Source organism: Accipiter gentilis, chromosome 22 (assembly GCF_929443795.1).
Source record: "Accipiter gentilis chromosome 22, bAccGen1.1, whole genome shotgun sequence".
Taxonomy (NCBI): domain Eukaryota; kingdom Metazoa; phylum Chordata; class Aves; order Accipitriformes; family Accipitridae; genus Astur; species Astur gentilis.
In genome coordinates this window covers 17129364-17152688 of record NC_064901.1, presented here as the reverse complement: position 1 = coordinate 17152688, position 23325 = coordinate 17129364, and the positions used below count along the sequence as shown (strand labels likewise).

Below are 23325 nucleotides of genomic sequence, written 5' to 3'. Positions count from 1 at the left end.
CTTTCATCTTAATACTAAGGTTCAAGACTGCATCTGAAATAGCCAGAAGCTGCCTCCTGGAATGAGTCGGGCTGGCAGCTCTCTACTACTTCAGTACTTCATTTTGTTTTGTTTTTAATAAATTAAACAATCCCATGGCTAAAATAATGCTTTAGGCAGAAAGAAAACACTCATATTCAGCCTCTTGCCCAAAACAACAGGCAAAAGTAAATCAACAAACATAGTGAAAATACTCCAAGACCATTAACTTAAAATGCTGATAACAACAAATACACACAAAATGACAAGAGAAAGATGCTGGGGTAATAAAAGAGAACCATTTCCAAAAATGCAAGGCATTAAGTGCTACAGCTAGAATAGCATAATCTTACCCTCTAGCTGAACCTTCCCTTTTTATCTCTGTATTCTAAATTTGCACTGGTTGCTTTGCTAAAAATATACTTTGAAGTTGTCATAGCTATTGGTCCTGGCTCATCTTTTTTCTGCCTCTGAGAACAGCTAAAGTAATAGATCACTGTAATTAGACTTTTATGGGTCCAAGAGACAGTTTGTTTCAGTTACAAACAGGAACAGAGAAAAGATGAGCCAGAGAGGAAAGAAAACTAAATAAATTTAAATAAGACAACTGCTTCTGAATATGGAGAAAACTAAAAAAAAAAAAAAAAAAAAAAAAAAAAAAAAAGAGAGAGAGAAAAAGATAGCTATAGGCTTATCAGCAAAATCTCTAACTACAAAGAAGGATACAATACACAAGAGACAAGGCCACCTTTACACTAGGGCAAAGGCCACCTTTTCCAAAACCGGAAAGACAGATTCATGTGTGTAAAATGCAAACAAATTATTCTGTGCTTGCATTATTTGAATTGAAAGATTTAAGGCATATAGGATATATAAGAAAATATATCATACATACATATCTCTCTCTCCTTTTAATATACATAAGATATGTTCTAAGAATGTATCTTCTATATTAGGCTGAGCAATACAGCCAGGAAAAACATAAAGGTTATTTTTTCATCCTCACTACTTCATGTAGGCATGGGGGTGTGTGTGTGTGTGTGTATATGTATGTATTTATATATCTAACAAGAGAAACAAGAAAACAGTTATTTGAGGGTCTATCTACCTACCAATTTACATACATTCCCCTATTGTAACTTTGCACACCACCTACTGATCTGATCTTTAACCTCAGCGAAGTCTTAACTGTTACTGCAAGACAAATGATGGAAAGAAACAACAAACCACAAAGTGTCCAAAAGCCCTTCCTGAAGGTGGATCACCTCCACCTCATTCTAAAAACATGTTCCTGTCACTTGTATGACAGCTTTATTTGTGTCTAAACAACAACACAAGTCAGCTTCTGAAGTCCTCTGGGCACTAACTTACTGCAAGTTTACACTAATGCCTTAGACATTAATCATTCATACACATCTAACATGAGGAAATGAAACCCACAGCCCCCAGCTCTACCACAAGGTTCCCCTAACAGCTACAGTTAAGGTCAGCGGCATTAGCTTTGTTCAAGGACACCGGCATGTGTCACACTTCAGCACTACAAATTGTTTGCTATTGCATGGATAAAGGGTGTTTGCAGGTATTTTAAATAGTCCCTATTCAAGGTAATCTGAAGAAGGTACAAATGTAAAGGTAGCAAGGCTTCTTGGCTCATTGTGTCTCCTTCTCTACTTTTGCAAGAAAGCATGTTATACAGGCCTCTTCAAAAAAAGTGCTTACACCCATCCTAAAACCAGCAGGCTCCCTTGACTGCACTACTCCATTCAGCAGCTGCTCCAGAACTCCACTTTCCTGAGAATTAGTAACCACCTCCTAATTCTCTGATTGCATTTATTCATCGGAAATTTGTAAAAAAATTGTGTGCACACCAGTACTATCCTCAGCTTAGTAAGGTCTTCTCCCTGCCTGACTTTTATTCCTTAGAGCACTCTTGCAGAGTAATTACATCTCTCCTACCTCATTTGTTTTGTTCAGCTAAATAAGCCACTTGTTCCTAGTCCATCCTGTGTAACCAGGTCATGTTTTCTTAAGACCTAGATGAGGCAGTATCACTGGCCCTTTGCATAATACTATTGACACCTATCACTCACCTGGAAATATTTCTCGACGACACTCTGGGATTATATTTGTGGTTTTCATTGCCATTGCACAATACTGGATCATGACTGTCCTACGACTTACCAGCATACTCAGGTCTCTCTTTTCTGCTGCTCCTGCCCAACAGATCTGTTGTGCACAGCCATTCCCATCGTTGTCCCCCCCATACAGCCCCTCTCTCTGTAGGACTAAATTTAATGCCACTACTGTGATTCCTCTCCCCAAGATTTTGCTATGTGAGGTACAGAAAGGAGAATTACTGAACATTACAGCTGTTATTACAGGAAATGCCAAGAGGGAATCTCCTCGTTAAAAACCATCCAGTTCTGCCTTTACTGCAGCCACAATTTAACAGGTAGCCCATCTTGCAAACAGGCATTTCACCCTCTCTATGCAAAACCCTATGCAAAGTTGTTGACACAGTAAATCAGTTGGATAAAGAAATTAGCAGAGTTTCAAGAAATGGTCAACTTTTGTTTACAGCCAAGGCACATGAGTATTTGCAGTGATAAATTAACTGAAACCTCCTTTTCAACATGTAGTACAGTAGTGCAGAGTTAAAGTTGCCCTGCTGCCTAACCTGTATGTTAACACGTCTTGGTAACAAGATTGGGTTTAAATTTATTTTCCAACACTAACAATGCTAGTTTAGGGGTCACTTATCAAAAATTGTGCATGTTAATTCCTGAAGTACTGATATATACTCTCAAATTCAATCCTAGTTTAATCCTGGGTCACTGCTTTTAGGCTGGAAACAGAGTAAAAATCAGGAAATGTCAAGAGCAAGATGGCTTCAAATGCCATAAAGTCATCTCTAACAACAGTACAGAAAAATCTTTGGGTAAAATTTGAAGACTGTAGGTCTGTAGTGTAATCAACTCATGCATTATCATCATAATCTTATGTTAAAGAACCAGTTACAAAACAGAATCAATTGTGTGAGACTCAGATTTCACAAACAAAAATAAGGTTCAAGGCCTCGACACGCAGCAGAATCCTAAAATATAACTCAAGAGACAAATAAAAGTAATGCCAAAAGCATTTAACAGTTTAAATGCATTTTAGGTTCTGCTGGCTCTCACTAGAACAGCATAAAGCCTCGAAAGGGTTAGGAAACCTCAAAAAAGGTGCAGAATGCTTTCATTTAATAAAGTATAAAAGTTGTATGCATGAAATCCATCTCATTTTAACACACTGCAGCTTTTTTTTTCTTTGCAACAAGTCACCCTTTTGACTATACTCTTATGGGTTTTGTCTGGTTTTGGTTGCTCAGTGTCCTATTGAGATATTTTTTTCATGTGCTATCTAGCACAACTTAAGAGCAAACAAATAGCAGTCTTGGTCTTCTGACTAGCTCCCAATACCAGCATTGTATTTATTTTTTTTTTATCTGAACAGGTAATTTTAACAACAGCCTCTTCTCCCACCTTTCTGCTTCATGGTTCATACATTTTTTGCATGCGTACATCTGTCTTCACAACTGCTTGTTCTCCCATCTCCCACCCTATCACCACGTTGGACCAGGTCTGACAGCAACACTCCAGCTATTTACCATGACTGGAACACTGGAATCTGCCTGGACAAAAGCTGCTAAAGTAAGGTTGCAGGGGTTTTATGTTGGGGTTTGTTTGGTGGTGGGTTTTTTTTTAATTATTACAGTTCAGATCTTAAACCAGCATTTAAAAAGAGGGTAGGGCTGCCAAGTACTGAAGGTAGCAAACACGTCAGATTTGTCTGAAAGCATCTTGTGGCAGCTGCAAGTTTGTATTACATTTACTTAGAACAGTAATTGCCTTTGGAAATTAGATTTTCCTGCTTGTTCAAAAGATTTACAATGAGTAACCATAAAAATTCAAAGTTTAACTCACTAAGTGCCAATGTTAGCAAGCAGATATAGAAGATGTGTCTGGCAAAATTAAGCAAAGATGGAAATGTACCATCAGATAATCCAGGTCATTTCTTTGATGATACCCTTTGATATCGCTCAGAGCATGCACGCTCACACTGATTCTAAACATTTCTAACAGTACAGTTTGTGAACTCTTCCCCATCCTAAGCGATCTCTCTCAGGAACAAGTATGCCTTGCTACCCAATCTAGATTTTAGTTTCTGCGTTTTCATCCTTCTTCTTATATTCCCCAGGTACTTCTAAACAATTCTTCCTTACTGGTATTTTCAGTTCTTATTTAGTCAAGCCCTAAACATTTCAATTTTTCTCTTCTTTCACTGACATGCCAGTTTTCTACCCTCCTTTCTGTAAAAAGATTTGATTTGCCAAATTATTTTGGTAATAGGTCATCTAATAGATCTGGTGCCAGAAAGTGTCCATGAACCATTTGTCTTTCAATGTGGTCTGCAGAAGGTGAACTTTTAGACCTGGGTTATTGGAGCTATGAGCCAAAGGGCCCCTGCGACATAGTAACCAGCACCTGGAAGCCAGAACAGCTGATCAAGGGTGGCTGGATTTCAAGGGAATGTGGCAGGCATTTAAAATCAATTGATACTTTCTGCTACTGTTTGCTTGGAGTGTGTTTTTCTCCTCTCACTGGCTTTTTACTGCATTTTTTTTTTTCCTTCCATGCTGCAGCACCCACACAACGCTCACAGACTGAAGTGTGGACTGGGATGTCACTCACTTCCCCAGAAGGCCTTCTGTATTGACGTTACCTGCTCCCATGAAAAGGAGGGTAGCATGTTTCAAACAGTCTTTTTAAGCACCGCATACCACTCTTCCAGTAGTAATCCCAACAAAAAAATACATCAGCATCTTCTCCAGATGTGTCCAGACCCACTGAAGAAAACATGGTTCCTATGTTTTACTCACAGAGCAGTACTTAAATGGCAACGCGATTTCTGCAGCACCCTTAAGTTTTCCATTGGATATAATAACTATGCCACACAAGATAAATGACAGCACATTCCTACTGCGGCACTGCTCATAGCCCTATACCCAGCCCAGGGCTAAGTACTGAGACATACAGAGAGATGAGAGGAAGCACAAATCCTAGGAGTGGGATGCAGCTTGCTTAATTATACATGTCTACCATATGACATAAGTTCCTGACACCTAGATGTCAAGGCACCCATGATAGTCAATGGAGACCTGGTCAGTACAGCTCATGTAGTTTAGGGTACAATTCATTTTAACAAGCACAGGGCGAGGCAAATCACACCCTTAAACACTACTCACCCGAATGAGTGCATCTGCACTAAATTCACACACAGATGTCTTCCAGAACAGTAGGGCAGCTCTGAGCACTTTGGATTAAAAAAATAACATGCCTCACAATTTGAAAAATATCGGCCCCCAAAAGTTTAACCCCGAAGGTAGAAGAAAATAAGATCTATCTCATTGAGACCATCTGCTATAGCAATCAAAGCGCAATCAAAGCAGTTAGAATCCATTTGCTTGCAGGAGTCCATAGAGAATATCACAAACTAATTGGAGTAAAAATAAATTAGTTTATTTTGTTCTGCATGGCCAAAATCCATCCCACTTAGTTTTACCTAAGTAAAGACAACAGCCTGTTCTAGGCTTTTCTCCATAAACAAAACAGACAGAGGTTGCTCCGAAGAGACGCTCAGCACCACCGAAGATCTGATTTGTCCTTTAGATGCGTGTATCTCTCACTGGTGATTATAAAGAAAACCAGGCTACCACAGCCACCCTCTTGGATTATGAACTTTAAATAGATCTCAGTAAGTCTCAGTAAAGAAAGCATGAACAATTTGGGGTTGTACTTGTAGGACTTTCCTCCCTCAAAACCCACAAATGCAACAGTTATGACAAGCAACAAATTAAATGACACAGCAGGAATTACTGGAGTCCAGTTATTGAGGCCCACCCTTATTTCTTCTTCCTTAGGGAGATCAACACCTGCATCTCAGGATCCCTGCTGTGAGAAGCAAACCTTCTCATTTACTGTGACACAACACCAACCCTGAACTGTACTGTATGCTGGCAGATTGTGTTCTGTATTTTGGGGAGTCCAGTGCAGTGTTTTTCTCATTCATTACTGGCAATCAAGCCATTTGAAAGGAAATGAGAGATGAAGAGCTAAATACTCATTTGGAGAGAGGAGAGATAATCAAGAGAATAAAAGTCTTGTCTCAGATTTTGCATATGATTTCTCAACACTAAGAAACATATAATTGATGTGTAATACATATAACTAATATCAAACAGTAAATTAGATTTAGAAAGTCAATCACCAATGGAAGTTAACTTTGAAGAATAGGTAATATTAACCCTATTCATAAAAGCAACAAAAAAAACTCAACAAAAAACCTGACAGACGCGTTAGCTTAATATTGACAATACAGAATACAGTATTACTGAACAATGCATGGGGCATATTATTCTAAAAGATAACTAAGTATTTTGACAGACGACTGTATTATGAAGGGCTGATAATACTGACATCTGTGGAACAACAGTAAGGAGAAATTAATCAAATGGTGTGAGTACGTTCACCGTTGATACCGCAGAACCTGCAAGGCTTATTCTACAGTGACAATAATGAAACACTAAAAGGCAAAGAAATGGAGAAGTCCTTAAGCAAAAATGCCATGAGATGAATAGAAAGTGAGGTACATTCAAATAAAACATCATGTTTTCAAGAATAGGTAGGTGAATTCTCTGCAGAGTCGCAGATTTAATGCCCTAATTCTAGATCATGCAACCAGAAACTTCTTTCATATCCCGTATCTGCCTCAACCTGCTGGGGTGTTGGACCTCTCAGCAAACAGGTTCTAAAAAGATAATCTGGCTAACTGACTAGTACTACTTCCAAATTAGCAGCTGAAGTGTGTTCATAACACATTCAAAACAAACAAGCCTACACATTACCCAGAAAATTTTCTCATGTTAACAATTCCAGATTCCAAACCAAATATGCAACAACTAAATCAAAATTACGGTTATCAAAAAGTAACACTTTAAACAACTTATGCTCTGTAAGAAACCTAAATTATTTTCTCAGCCTATGAAAGTCATCGAGATTGCACTCACGGAAGTAGAAAACAGTACCAGGTACACCCAACACATTTTAGTTATAGCTATTGTGTAAGGTGTAAAAATGAGTGAAAATACGAATTTTACCCAGGATTGTACTACACAAGGAAAATTGATTTGAGCTACAGTTGTAGCTCTTCGGTTAACAGAATGGCAGCTTATTTGAGCCATGCAAGAAATTTTGGTTTTGTCAGAACCATACAGCACTTTTGCATACTACATAAGAAATATTTTGCAGGCCAAATAAAATGTATTTACATGATTTCATTAAATTACAAAAAGACTCAGTTTCATAGATAACAGATACACCTACCCCAGAGTAAAACAATACCTTAGCAAATGGGTCAATAGATTGCTTTCCTTCATCTATTACACTACCTCCAAAGTACTTCAGAATAGGACATTTTATCATGGTGAAAGAATGTTGTTTGACATCACGCATTGCTGTTATTTTACCATTGTCTAATTCATTTTTCAGTAGCACTTGAGAGGTTTCTCTTTTTTAATCTAAGCAATGCAATGGGAAGCAATAACTACCTGCAAAGAATCAAACTGTAAATTATGCAACAAAAACCACAATATGAAAATAGAAAAAAACGTACTAAAAGATTGTTGTATGCCAGCTGCTTTATGCTTTGTGTGATAAAACTTGGAAGGTATGTACAATTATTTTAGCTACTTAGTAAACTTGAACGATTAAAGTCACATCACAACTATTCAAAAGAAGTTACAAGTTTCAAGTTATTTGTCATCAAATATTTTATAACAACAAGCTTAAATGCCTCCACTGGACAGAGTAAGTCTTCCAAGCTCTCAAATGCTATAGTTCTAAATACCTACTTTCTTGAAAACTATTTCAGCTACGCATCCAAGCAGCCTGAAACAGATCTTTGACTTCAAAAGGGACACAGGATCCTTTTACGAGCCAACCACATAAGAAGAGACTTTTGCGAACAGCCCCAAATCCTTACCTTTCTGTAGACTATCATATTTGGAGAACTCTCCTCTGGGTCAGCGGCTTCCACATTACTTGGATCAGCGGGCGCTTGGGCCATGTTTGCCTCTCGTCGTTCAGACTGCAAGGACAGGAGCAAAAGTCAGCGTCACTCCAGGCTGCAGGGGAGCATGGCAAGGACACGCGGCTACCTACAAGGCAGACAGATGAGGATGATGCAGAGGGAACCATGCTCCAGACTTCACCCAGTGCAGGATTTTATCACACTGTGTCAGACAGTTAAATGCTTTGAACTGATTTGTCTAAAGCACAGCGCCCCAAGAACGAGGGCTGCCAAGTCACGTACGGCTGTGGTTTGGGTCATCACACACACACACATTTCTTCCCCAGTTCTGACCTTTTATCATAAGCCCCCGTTGGATAAAAGACCAATTAATACTTCACACGCTTCCTTTCCTCGCTATAAAGCGCAAAGGGCTTAGACTTTTCTAGGGGCTTCTGAGGTACGCTCAAACAAAAAGCCAAGGAGGATAAAAAGCTTGCCACGAGACGGAGTGACACCCCACTGGAATCGGTCGGTGCAGCGGCAGGCTGTCAGGCACACTGCCGGTTGTCGCCTGCGGACACTCGGAGCTGCCTCCGGCTCTCCCCAACCCCGGGGCAGCAGCTGGGAACTGGGGAAGCATAGCTGCTCGCTCAGAGTTAGCAGCTTCCCTCACCTCTTCTCATGATACAGCCAGGAAAAGGCAGCAAGACACAGGCAAACAACCATGCATAACGATCCTTAACCTCAACTATCTTCTGGAAGAACAGAAGAGCTGCCTTATCTCCTCCAAGTCGTGCCAGGCTCGAGGCAAAAACATTAGGTAAAAAAAAAAAAAAAAAAAAAAAAAAAAGGCACCTTAAATTCTAAGTCAAATGCTACATTTTAAATTTTTCTTCTACCAGCAGGTTTGACAAGTTACATCTTAAATTAAATGCTGCTGTGGAGCATGTGGTGACCTTTCTTAGCCTAAGAAGTAACATTGCCTCTATAGACGCTGGCACTAAAGCTGTTTGACAAGCTCAATTTCTTTAACATTGAAAGCACTGAAGTTTCCCTTCTCAACATATTTTATTAAAAATTGAGACAAAAAAGTTTAAGTATGCTCACACATGCATAATCTACACATTCATTTCTAAAACACAGTTCACCATTAAACTGTCTCCCTTATTTAAGAAGGAGATACTTTCCTATTTCTCTACCCATTTTTCACATTCCCACAGGCAGCAAAGTGACCCAGCATATAATACACATGTATAGCATACAATTACATGTACAACACAGCCCCAAGCCATTCTAGCTGTCAGTTACCAGCTCCCAAGGACAAGTGCCAGAATTGGACAACCTCAGCCCATATCCCAGCTCTTTCCTGACTCAGTAGTGAAAAAGCTATTGCTGTAACATGGCATCCTCCACTGGAGCCAGAAGCAGCTGAGGTAGCCCCTTAAGCAAGAGGTAATAGAGACCAAGGTTAAATAATCTACATCAATCCAGATTCCTTCATTTCTTTATTTTATAAAGTATGCATGCACACACACGACTGTGGGCACAAATGCATCTGTAGACGCACGTCCCAATTTTGAAGCTCAGTAATACAGTTCTAACTCAAATTAAACAATATACATATCACCTTTCAAAGGCATGTTCAGACCAATTTAGACACTATTTTATATTTAAAGGACATAAATGTATTTTAACTCTTACTAAACTCCTATGTCTTCCTAGAAGCCCAAAAACTGCACTGTTGTGCCAGGTCATGAGCTGAAATGGAAATGGAATAAATTCTCCAAGCAAAATTATTAGATGCAAAAAAAAATTAAATAGCACAAATGGTGAAGGGTAAAGCATTTTAAAATTATAGCACTTCAAATGATTTACGCTAATGTGCATTTTCACAGCACTTTAGTCATGATTTCGAGGCACTGAAGAATTAGGCTCTAGGTATCATCACTCAATTGAACAGAGCAAGAGCTAGGCAGAGATTTTACGTATCTTTCTGAAGACAATTACAAAGCAGAATTGAAAGCGTATGTCAAGTCACCCAAGTTTCAGCTCCACCTGCAGTATATAAAGACCACATTCATCACTTACATTATATCTGAGATTACATATGCATACTTTAAAAAAAAACACATTTGCAATTAACTTTTAATTGAGCAATGATCCATTAAAGAAATATCCAATTTCTAATCCAAAAGCCTTCTGCAGCATTACTTAGCTGTGCTTCACTCATTGCATTATTTACTTTGAATGTCCACATTTACAAATTCTGTTGTTCTTGTTATACTGTCAGCTCACTTGATCTTTTCTGATACTTCAGGATTTTCCCCCATAGCACATCTTGAAGCTCTTCATCTACTCCAGTGCAACAAGACAAAAACATCTTGCACGATATGCAGTAGTGGCTGTCACGCTGTTCACTGTGACATCGAGGGAGCCACCGACTGCCTCTGAGGATCCACAAAAGTTAATCGATACAAACCAACCTGTTGTTGGAAGACAGAAATTTGCAAAAGTGCTTCCAACTGGTGCCCAGCATCTCCAGCAGCAGGAGCAGGGCCACCTTTGCAGGAGTGACAGCAGGATGGATGTCGCAGGGGACAAGGAGACAAGGTGACAAGATAGGACTGAGGTGCACCCCGGAGCAGAGACGAGTACGGGCATCCCCTCGAAGCAGCCTGGGCACTGCTGGTGCAGGGATGATCCTTAGTGGGGGCCCTGGACCAGCGGTCCCCCAGGGCCCTGGAGGAATTATCAAGGCTCTGACCATCGCCCAAGTTTATTCTCTTTCTTTTAGACCGCTTTTTTTTTAAAAACACAAAATCCTTTCTTAGATGGTATTCTTATTCTAGAGGCAAAAAAAAAAGACTACAGAGAAAATAAGACAGTAATACGACATGGGCATGCTCTTGGCTCTTCAAGGTGAAAGCAGGGCAATGCTGGGTCCCTGTGGATCCCGTTACACCTCTGCTTTTTAACATATGGGGCTTGAGCGGAGCTCAGCACCCAGCGATGGAGGACTGCTTCCCTGCACTCCTGACATGCTAAAGCCTGGTTTCAAGCCAATTCACAAACAGGGCGTTCTCACTATCCTGAGGATTGTGGCGCTGACCTAACACGCAATGAACACAGGCAAACCACTGGCTACATAGCAGCAACACCTCTGACAGAGGAGCAAAATCGGCATAGCCCCAAGGGAGCACCGCTTCGTCTCTGCCTGGGGGACAGACCACCAGGGAGAAGGGCAGAGAGCCCAGAGACACGGCTCCAGCGATGCAGGCTACCTGCTGCAAATACGAGTGAGACTGCTCACGTTCAAAGTACAGGTTTGTTACCCTACTACTATGTTAAGGTGCTGCATTTGCAACCCTTCAACTAAAATAATTGTGTGTGAAAGTCCACATCTGACTTGCATAGTCCTCTGTTAAAAAACAAACCAACAAAACCCCATAGCCTGGCGTGAAAGAACTGCAGGACTAATTTTTCAAGGGATCCTATTGAAATGTATTCTTTCTACACAATTTTGTTCCTCACTACCAGCTCAGCCTACTCAGATGCAAGCAGAAAGTCAACCCTACGTCACTACATAGGTTAAACACAGAGTCTGCTCTCTGAACCTTTCTGTAAGCACATTTGCAATGCACCAGCCAGAAAAGAATCCAGCTTGGCCTTATACAGACATTTTAGCTACACAGGGCTGAGAAGGGTGAAAACGAACATTTTATTTAGGTTTAAAAAAAAATTAAAAGTACTCATGCACAGCCTCCAGTTAAGACCCCCAGCAGTTACTACCTGAAGAGTACTGTCAGGTCCTTACTACTACAGGCAGTTTACTACTTTACCAGTGGCTAACTCATACCAGCCTGCATTCACGCACCAGCAATCTAAATCCAAATGCATATCTTCAAAAACCAAACAGGCTCTAAATTCCAACTTTCAGGTTCAAAAGATGCTGTTTTCCCACAGCTGTTTTTCTGACAATAGCCATGCTTGCAGTAATCCAGACTCCTCAGCAGCAAAAGTGATAAAAATTGAAACCATTTGCGCTAACTGTTCTCTCACTCTGCCACACACAAGGAGCAAATCAGCAGTCTTCAAGTTCTTGTTTATAGATAAGATGGCCTATTAAGCCTTTAAAAAAATACTCCCAAAAATATGCTAAAAAGAGAAGATGCATTTGCCTCTCCATGATTTTTTTTTTCCTTTTTATATTTTATTTTTTATTATAGAACAGTTCTGCTTTTTCCTGAGAAACATAACCACACTGGACTAGATAGGCAGCCGCTGACAAAATGCACTGAATCATGGTAAGAGTTTTATCTCTCTCTTATCTGATCAGGCTCCTCAAACTCTCCCAAAACCCAGAAGCTGCAAAGAGATATGGCTCCTGTACGTTACAAAAGGATCAGTGAACTCCTTCAAACTGGAATAACCAATTAAAAAAATGCTCCAAAACTAAAGAAAACCAATGGTTTTTTTCCACAGCTCACGTCTTCAGAGTTTGATACATAAGTTTAATAATAAAATTTCAAAGACAATAACCTTTACATTTTTGTCCATAAATACTGCAAGTAGTTAATCTCTGTGTACAGGTAAATTCAACGAGATCCTCAGTGTTCTCAAATACCTTGATTACTGTAAGTAAAGACTATTGTAAACAAGACTGCTGTAAGAAAACTGTTATAGGCACAAAACCTCATGAGCTTCATAGAAATTACCCCAATGTAGAAGTCCTTATAGACTCTGGGTTTTATAGGTAATAGGGAAAGAAAGAAGTACAAAGTTAGTAGAAATTCTGTAAAACAAACTATTTCTTGAAAACATCACCTGGACTTAACAACCCAATACAAGGTCATATTTGAACTTTTATCCTGCATTTTAATAATTAAGTTGTCAACTTAATAAGCAAAATTCACGGTACAAAACATTTCTTGCATATCTGAGATAAAATGAGATAGTTGTTGTAATATGCAAAAATTTAATCCCAGAAAACAGAATCTACTGCACGAATCCCCATGTAGATATCTATCAGCCCCACTCAGCTGAAAGACAATTTTAGGTGACAGTAAGTGGAAATTACTTTTATGCTATGTAATTAATATATTTCAAGGGCAGCTTATATTTGACATGTAGTGCTAATGTCAAATCATGAGAGATTTAGAGCTTTAGCACACAATCATAGAGTAAAATATAATTTCATGTCATTAATACCTAGTTAATTTTTTTCTAATTAGTGAAATACATCTAGACTACATGCCTTCTCACATGCCTGAGAAATCATAAAACCTTGCTGAACTGCTAATTACCTAATAGAAAAAAATCCCTACCTGGTCTGCTAGAATATTTAGATCGAATAGATCATGTTATTAAGGTGACAGGAGGGAAGAGACAGGGAAAAAAAAAATAAAAATCAGTTACTCTGAATTCAATTAGTCCCCATTAATATTAAGTTGACGTTTCATACCCATTACGAAAGTCTCTCCAGAATTGCACTGGCAAGAAAGAAACTTACTTTCATGTTCCTGTCCTGGTTAACTATTACTTCATTAAACTAGGACTTGGGCATGACAAGTAAGGTGTGTATACTAGAGGACAACATACAGCGTTATTGTAGAAGTCACCCCGTTTACCAAGGCGAATATATCAACCAGAGCATCCCCAGATCCAACCTGGACTATACTCTGCTTTTAACAGGAATAGCTCAGTCATAGCACCGCACAATTCACCTCTACTCTTCCTTCAGAAGTAAACCTGCATGACCAGTGAAATAACTTTCCAAAGAGGAACTGACACAACATCCACGTGAATCAGGCAACACCCAGGAAGACTGGAGCTGAGATCAAAGCTCCACCATCTCCTCCAGTATCCTTACTGGTGAGGAGGGGGAAATGCTGGTGTTATCCATGGCACTGCTGACCACCGCACTCAGCGGAACAAGACTCTGCAACCACGTTCCTCTCCCGAACCAGACGAGGAGGACGTAAGGGCTAGTGAAAGAGGGGCTGGGCGTCCCCAGGCAGGGAGCCACACCACAGCTAGCGCTGACAGACCGAAGGGCCTCGTACCACGCCGGATACCGTGGCACTGCTGCCCGGCGTGGAGGAGCAGCGAAGGGAATCTGCTTTTGAGCAGTGAAGTCCAGCTCCCAAAGCATCTAAAAACCCTTCCAATGACTGTTTTGGACATCAAATTGTAACTGAAGTTGCTCTGAAAATACTTTCCCAGTGGAAGATCATCCCACAACTTCTGCCTCTCCTTGCAAGTGCTGAGGACTGCAGTACTATCAACAACATTCAGTCTGTTGCCTTTTTTAAAGAACAAAGTATAAACACTTCCAGCAACTGCACTTAATGTTCAAATTTTTGCCAAGTGAATTCCTCTTTGTTTGTGAGAAAGCAGTTTTGTTTATACTGGGAGAATTCACGGATTCTAAACGACCCCATTCCTCCTCTTTCTGAGGTACCAACTCACAGGGAGCCCCGTGCTGAATTACTGGAGCTCAACACCTCTCTCGCTCTGCAACCAGCAGGACGAAAGACGGGCGCACATCTAGGCATGGAAACAGCAGAGACTCTTTCGCCTCACCCTCCCAGAGCAGGAAGAAAGGACCCCATTCTGGGACTCTCCCTTCTTCTTCTCTTTAGGGAAACTGGGATGCTGATGAAGACTGAGATTTCCAAGTTCTGCTGCTGTTACAGACATTTCCTAAAGGTGCAGTCCCCTTCCATACATGTAATTAAGTGCCTCCTGTGAACAACTGGCCTCAAAATATCCTACAGGTATGTCTACACTTCCACACAGTACTAGGGCAGGGAGCAAGCTCTAGGCTCCTGATCACCCACAGTGCTTAATTGCTAGTTTGCTCCCAGGTTCTCTTTTGTAGATCTCCAAACCAGTATGTGGACATAGGTCTGGGAACACAGCTCTCCCCCATCACCTCTTGCTCCCAAGAGTCAGCACGGATGACCCCACTTGGCTTCCTGCAGATAGACACAGTCTACAAGTTTAAACTCACTGTGTAAATCTAACGTGAGCAGCTGGTTTCTGTAGGTACTCCTCTCCAATCACTTGCTGTTCCCAGTTACATATGTCCTTTACTAAAACAAGTAAATATTCGTGGCGTGGTGGTCTAAGTAGAACATTGCTAACCAGGGATCACCAAGGCCTTGTACCACCCCCCAGAAAGGGCGCTCTCTGTGGTCTTGAGCAATTTCCTCTCCATCTGTGACAACTGTGTTAATACTAACCCTGTCACATAACTATATAACAGATGACGTCAAGGATGGACAGTTCCAGTTGTTCCAGTCATGTTAGCCACGGGTGACCTGTCTCAGCCACCTGGCAGATGATCAGACTGCTTCTTGATAAACCATGGAAGTTGATTATTTTCCCCCCCTTTCCCCAGGGAGCCGCACCCCATTTTGATTCTATAGATTTCCAAATCCGCAGATATTTGTAACTATTTTAGAATGCTGAAAATACTGCCTGCAAATGGATGTTACATCCAGGAAACCTAGGGGTAGAAGACAAGATAAAGTAACTTTCTTAGCATCTGACACTGACTAGGTCCTGAGTTCCCTCATGCCCAATTAGAGGAATTCTCTCTTTTTTCTTTTTTTTTTTTAAATAGAGAAATACGCACTACCTGTTTTCTGGTCTGTCCACCCAAGATGTGCTGGAAGCATTGCTGACTTAAAAGGAAGACCTTTCCAACTTTCAGAGTTTTCAATCTATTATCTGACAGATAAACAAGGAGAGCAAGACAACCAAAAGGAAAAATGGAATGGGGATGGGTGGTAGAGAATATTGACACATGAATTGCTTATTAACAAGGCAAATTTTTCCCTTTATGAAATCAATTGTTAAAATGGGTACTTGCATACCAAATTTACCTTTAATGGACCACAATGATGTAATACCCAGGAAGAAACTGCCTCCAGTACATCCATCCTTCTTCCAAAGAATTCAGAACAAAATGCAGTATCCACCTGTAATCAGTCTACCTTCCAATAAAATAATACTGCTGTGAGGACAAGGGCTTTTGGAAAGGCTCGGAGCCAACACGCCGTTACCAAGGATAGCTACAGAGAATGTAACAGCAAATATATGCTGAATATTTAACTGAAAGAAGAGTCAGTGCTATACAAATTTAGAAATGCAAAGAGATAGATATAGCCCAACTTTGAACTTAATCTGAATTGGTGATCCCAAACTACTGCAGTATTTATAAAGTGCTATCAGTCTGCAAGGAGCAGTTGCAAAGGAGAGAGCTGACGCTGTATTTTGTTGTTTTGCAACAATGCCAACTTATTGGCCAGATCCATTCCCTGTGGAAAATGAGTAACTGCACTGATAATACAGAGCTTGAGGGTAGACTTCTAATCCCTTCGCCAGTGTAAATTCTTCTTTGAAAAATCATCTTCCTTGGATCGGTTCAGGTGTGCAAAAAGCGTCCTGTCTATGAAGTTGGTCCATCAAATACACCATCTCTGAAAGTGCCTTGTACTTTATACACCATAGAAAATACTAATTGCAACTACAGTAAGCTACTTCTGGGGGATTGACTGCATTTTCTATTTTATACTATATCCAATAAGGTGAAAACAACTGAGAAAAATTGATTCAAAGAGAACTGAATGAGAAGAAGCACAAACTAATGGATGCTCTAGCACAGGCTGGTCTGTGTTAGAAAGAAAATCAAAATATGAAAATAAATAAAAAAAAAAATAGGCCCCAGTACCTGTTAGATTCCAAATTCAGAATTACTCCACCTAAACTCCCTGTTCCAAATAGAGCTTGCTAAAATAAAGCTCCCTTCAAGTAGTCTAATGCAAGTTGATATAACAACCAATCCACCCCTGCATTGATCAGTGACTGCACAATCTCATTTAAAACACCCCAAAGTGCTGAGAGTTCTTGCTGGTTGTTCATTCTCAAGAGGATGGAAAATTCCAAGTACCCTGCAATCAAATAAAATGGGAAGTCTGCTACCCAAAAGCCCAGGTGCTTTTGAAGATGTGGCACCATGCAATACCCCTGGTGCAAATGAACACAACTGGTTGCATCCCATGTACTTCAAGGACATGATGCAATATGCTATGATTTCACTGCCCTACTGTTTATCACACCACCACACAGCCTTTTCGTCCAAATCACTTCAGTAATTGCAATATAAAAAGCATCTAAGCTGCTCCTGAATTAGCTAGCTCCCACAGCAGTGGTTCATCTACCCTGAACTCCACAATGCCATAACTGGACATACAAATACCAATACATGCTATGTACATTACAAATACTAATATACTTTACTACTACTATTGTTATACTATAACACTCCTATAAAGACAGTTCCTTTAACTGAGCTTATATGTGTCTGCCAGACTGCTGTTACACTACTGAAGGCATAATCTAAAACTAGTTGCTCATCTGTGACCGAGGCTAATATTATTTTCTTTTACAAAATGATAAACTAAATCACAATTAAGTGACTTCCCACATTCACATAATGGATGTCAGAGCAATAAATTGAACATATAAGTGCTGACCTTCAAACCATTAGTTATCATTTGCTCAACACACATCCCGATAACATAGTAGGTCTGTAGTAATCAATCTGAGGGGCTTTCAACTACCTTGTGAACGTGTCACCACTGATGCCAGGTTCTATAAGCACAGTGAAAAAGATGAAATATTGTCCCTTTCCACTGGGATGATGTTTGTAACGTATAATTGAAGATTCCTGGCAAAAATACAGCATTAATTCCTCTTCACTGCCTAACTACCTCATGGTCCTCATCACCCCCATGTAGGCAAAGTGCGGCACCTGTGCCTTATTCTGCTACTGCCGAGTCTAGGAAGAGAGCTGTTTCCAGCATGACAATGCAGAGCTCCTGGGACCCCCAAATGTCAGAACCTTATTGCTTACTGAAATTTTAATCTACCTCTCTTTCTCTCTCTCTCTCCACATTCTTTGCCACCAGCTACAGAGATGTTAAAAAATAGTATGAGATCTGATGCAACACAAGTGGGTAGCAGCAATCTCTCTTGACTCCACAATCTTTCTAGAGCTTGACAACCAATGAGGAAAACACAAATTAGCTCCTCTTTCTTGCTCCTCTTCACAGATAAAGCACAACATCAGAAATTATCTCATTCCCGTCACCACAATATGCTATTACTCCAGCTGGAAACAGTAACTGAAATCACGGAAAAGTCTTTTCATGGTAAAATTTATATAGATTAAGAAAACACTGTGGATTCACTAACATTAAAATCATCCTTTAAAAACTTTCAAAGTCACTACATCACTAAAGGAAAATTGTAATCAAACACAGTTTAGCACTCTCCACAATACATCTATTATTACCTTTTCAAGGGTATAAAGAAATACCAAATTTTTCAAAGTACTTCAGACTGTGTGCGCTCTAGCCACCTCTAAACCCTCATAAATCCACCACCTCAATGCAAGCAGTGCTTTCACAGTAGCTACACAGAAAGTTAAGAGATGAAAGAATGGAGGCAGAAATTTGCAGAAAGAAGTTAAAAATGTAGGAATATAATAATTTACTTCAGTATATGAAGACAGATGTTCAACTATACGTAAGTGCTCAAAGATGCAAACAAGGAATTCTCTAGCCTGAGGAAGTCAGATATGTAACTCCACAGGAACCAAGCAACCGACTCATCCAGATGCTTCCAAAAACCCAAGGTGGTGTCCATCACCACCTACAGGCACCTGAGTGTTTCCGAAATGTGCTTGGCCATCACAGCTCTGGTCAGCTTTTCTCTCACATGCAGACAGAGCCACAAGCATTCAGGGTTAAAAGTACTACTACACCGTCAGTAATAACACAGGGCCACGGTATCTCTCTTTACATCTCATTTGATACTTCAGACGGCACGGTGCTGTCTTACGCCACGTTGGTGACCAGCAGTTCAAAGACTGACAAGAAGAAACACCCTTCCAAATCATCAACATAATATTCTTATTGTACCCAGGTTTTCTGTGTAATTATAATACTGTGGTATGAATTGACATAGATAATAATGCAGTCATGAAGAAGCTGAGAAGAGTCCCACGAAGAGCAAGGAGCATTTCAGTTCTGATAACTACATGCAATATTTGTACCCTGAAACAGTCTAGCGCTGCTAGGAGAAGTGGACCTGTTTGTTCATACAATCTCCCCTTTAGAGAGCCTAGGTGTGCTTGCAGAAACGTGACTGAAGCTCTAGGTGATGAGCACACATGAGGCAACAACAAACCGTAAGGGCAAAACTGCACTCTTGTAGCATTGGGCACGGTAAGAGCAGCTTGCCCTCATTCTGCTGCCACTTTACAACTGCAGGGTGTGATTTAGATATCAAAGGTATCTCCAGCCAGAGCCTCCAGGTTAGTTATCCCTCATTCTTGAAAAGCTGGAGACTCGTATTATTATTGAGGGCAGCAAGAAGAACAATCGTCCCGCAACACCTTTGTATTGCCATTAGGAAGCCTAAGCCACAGCACTGCAAGATTCAGCAGTTTCACCACACACTAACATAGCATCCTAACGTACCGTGTTAAGATGACACACTGCAGCTATTTTGTCTTCCTGCTACTCCACATACAGCAGCTTCTTTTCTTTCCCTGCCATCTGCTAGTTTGCTGCAGTCTGCTGGGACAGGACTGCTCTCTCCTTTTCTCCCCTTCTTGGCTGCTCGAAGGGACAACGACAGATCCTAGCATTTCCAGTCCATACACTCAGCTTTCCTCCAGCTGCCTCAGAAACATTAACCAACGCGGAGTTACTCCCGTGAATGAACAGTGCTCTGCTCACCTCTGCCGTACCAGTGTGCTCCACCAGAATTACATCCCAGATACTGAAGCACCCTGTAAGTGGTTAGCAAGTAGGTAATTGCTGCTTTAAGAGGACACGATTTTGTCTTATCTTTAGGTGTCATTGATTAAAACAGGTGTCTGCACAATCTGCATCCCAGGGACCATCAGAGAGAAATTAAGGCAAGCAGTGTTGACAATGACTATATGCAGCTTCTTATTATGCCCTTTCTCAGAAGAGAAGGGACGTAAGAAGAAACCAGAAAAATCAGTCAGGTAGGTGAACAGCAATCTTCAGATATCTATTACTATAAACCTCAGTATGAGATGTGCAGCAAATAACTATTTCTCCTTCTGATCACTACTACAGTTCAAAATGGAAAAAATGGGCTATCTGAACTCCACCACACTTGTAGCCAGTTAGGGAAGAAATTGGAATGTTTGCCATTAATTATTCTATTAGTCAGGTCATTAGAAAAAGGAACAGCTCATCTAAAAGAGTCAATATTGGCTGAGTCTAAACAGTTTCTTCAGCATTTAACACACGCATTCAAGCAACGAACACTATTATTCTGTGCTTGTAACCATATACCCCTAAGTCAATAACTGCTCTTCAACGTCTGACCGCTTTTTAAAGCGGATTTACAAGAAAGTACAGTGAAAGTGTTCCCAGTCAGCTGGTGAGAAAGTATTATGGATCATAACTGCACAGCAAACAATTGCTAGTTCTTCCGATCTGCAAGATCAGGATAAGTCTGGCATTCAAAAAAAAAAAGAAAGAAAGAAACGGATGATAGCAAGTACATACAACCTTGCGATTCAAAATAAACCCAAATTGACCCTGGAGAATATTTACAATGATTTCAAATGCCTTAAATCCCCAAAGCTTTGAACTACAGTTAACCTCTTTTCACTATGTTCTTCAGTGAGCAATTACAAATAACGCTATACCTTTACAAAGCGCTTTTCACACTCACAGCTCCCAAAGCACTTCCCACAGAAACACACAAACACAAACGAAATGTAGCTTTCTTTGGGGTGGGAAGCCACCAATATACAGCGTAACGTGCCAACGCAAAGGTAAGTTTTACAGTACATCTTTACTTAACAAAGACAAATTTTCCTGCTTTCTGATCCCTACATGCTGGCAGTTAGCAAACAGAAAACATTCAAGAGCAATCATGCACATCCATAATCTTTAATTTCAGGGATGTGTTGGGAAGTGTCATGCTGCTCTGGAGCACGCAGGCTACAATTGGGGTACCGATCTGGCAAGCCCCTCGCTGATCAGCTGAAGCAAGCCCCGACTTACCCAGGCTGTCCCAGCGAGGGCCGCGTCCGGCAGCGAGAGCGGCCCTGGTGCGGATGGGACAACAAGACCAGAGCCACAGGCGTAGTCAGCCTCTCGGAGCGGCAGCCCTGACTGCTGCTATGTCTGCACCGTATCAGCGGCAGCGTGCTGTTATCTATACAAAAATCTGCATCTTCCTCAGAAAAAAGATACCTGAAGCTCCCTGCTGGCCCCGCAACCTATTCCTCTATTTATGCCGTCGCAGCTAGTGACTAGGAAGATGCTTTTAGTGTCACAGGAGATTAAGGCTCTGAGAAGAGAGCGCCTGGCAGCTTTACTCTCGCACGCCGATCTGTCTTCATACAAACGCACTTTGTTGGCGGATGAAAGTATATTATTGCCATACGCTACCGAAGCGAAACGGTTCCCCAGTTTTCCCACGGGGCACCAGCTCCCCCTCCAAGCCGTACCCCAGCGCTTGCCTCCCGTCCCCCCCGTCCTTCTCCGAGGCCTCCCCCACCCCGAGAAGCTCTGCGGTTTGGGGACACCACAACTTGTCGTGTCTCTCCACCGGCAGCCCCGGCTCCCCGGGCGCTGCCCTGGTACCCGCTGGGACGCCGCGTCCCCCTGAACCCCAGCCGAGCCTGGAGGGGACAGGGCACCCCCGGCACCGCCTGGGCTGAGCCGAGGCGCCGCCGCCGCCGACCCGGGGCCCCCGCGGGAGGGCGAACCGCAGCCGCGGTGCGCTCGGGGCGGACGGGGGGAGACCCGCACGACGCGGGAAGGGGCGCAGCCTCCCCCCCCCCCCTGCCCGCCCAGCTACGCGGGCCAGTACATACACACACACACACCCCCGTTCCACACGCACCGCCTGGCACCTGTCCGCTACTACCAACTCGGAGCAAACTCCCCCCCCTCGGGGCCGACCGGGCAGCCCCCTCCCGCCGGGCCGGGGCTCCGCTATCCGGGGCGGGCAGCCCTGTGAGAGGGCAGAGCCGAGCGGCCGCCGCTCCGCCGAACCACTGCGGAGAAGGATGAAAAGAACGGCGGCGAGAGCAGCCCCTGCCCCAGCCCTGCGTGCAGCCCACTCCCATTACCTTAGCAACCGCGCCGCCGCCGTCCCCTGCCGCCTCCCGCTTCGCCTCTCCTCAGGGACTGGGGGGGGCCCGCACCATGGCGTGAGCCTGCGGGCGGGGCCGGCGGTTTCCCCGGGGCTCTTCTCCGCGCCTCTTCCAAAAATCGCTCGCTCGCTCGCTCTCCTCAGCGCCCCTCAGGCTGCGGCGGGGACGGCGGCGAGGGCGACGCTGCTGCTGCTGCTGCTGCTGCTGCCGGAGCAGGGCGGGCAGACCGTGGGCAGACCGCGGCCCCTTCGCCCCCGCCTCGGCCCACCCCGCGTCGCCACCGCCGCCCGACCCTCCGCCGAGCCCGCGCCGGGCGGGCGGGGGCGGCGGCCCGGGCGGGGACGCGGGGGCGGTGACGGCCCCGGCCCCGGCCCCGGCCCCGGCCCCGCCGCCGCAGCAGCGCCCGCTGCGGGCAGCCCGGGCACACCGCCCCCGCCCGGCACCGGCGCCGAGGGCAGGCCGCTTTCCCTCCCGGTTCTGAGCCCGTCGGTCGCCCTTTGGCCGGTGACGGGGGGGGGGAACTTCGGCCCCCCGCAGCCCGCCCGCCACTTCGGCTGCCTCTGGGCGACTTGGCGCAGCTCCGAAGGAAGGCGAGGAGAGGAAGACAGGCCTCACATCTGTCCTCCGCTCTTACTTATGTGTTGGACCGCGTGATTAAAGCACTAGGCAAAATTCTTCCCTCTGTAACCGTGAAAGCCTTATCTCTGGGTCGTGCTCCTCCAACACCCAGGGTTTCCCAGCTGAAGCCTGGGGTCACAAGGAGCCCGGCACTCGGCACGCCGTTATCCTTCGTAACAGGCACCACAGCTTCAACAAAACCGCGTAGAGACCCAGCTCTTTTAAGCAGACCTGCACATGGGCAAAAGCCATTGCGTTAGCTAGAAAGAGTTTCCATACATTAATTAGGTGAGCAAAGTAGCTTGCATACTTCCCAGCGATATTCTCCTCCAATTTCCCTATTGGATGGGGTA

General features: G+C 42.8%; 1 protein-coding gene across 3 annotated transcripts in view; it reads right to left on the bottom strand.

The window, feature by feature from the left end:
• Positions 1-22444, bottom strand: part of RGS6 (regulator of G protein signaling 6) — a 289871-nt gene extending 267427 nt beyond the window's left edge. Inside the window, exons 1-2 of one of the 3 annotated variants that reach the window (XM_049825519.1) lie at positions 22331-22444; positions 8101-8205 (exon numbers count right to left, since the gene is read on the bottom strand). In XM_049825519.1, coding sequence (XP_049681476.1) covers positions 8101-8184 — 84 coding nt within the window. In that variant the 5' untranslated portion in view covers positions 8185-8205; positions 22331-22444. Of the gene's footprint in view, positions 1-8100; positions 8206-21254; positions 21362-22330 lie in introns of those variants that run through there. The other 2 variants (XM_049825521.1, XM_049825522.1) reach the window with 2 other exon arrangements.
• Between the last annotated feature and the right edge of the window lie 881 nt (positions 22445-23325).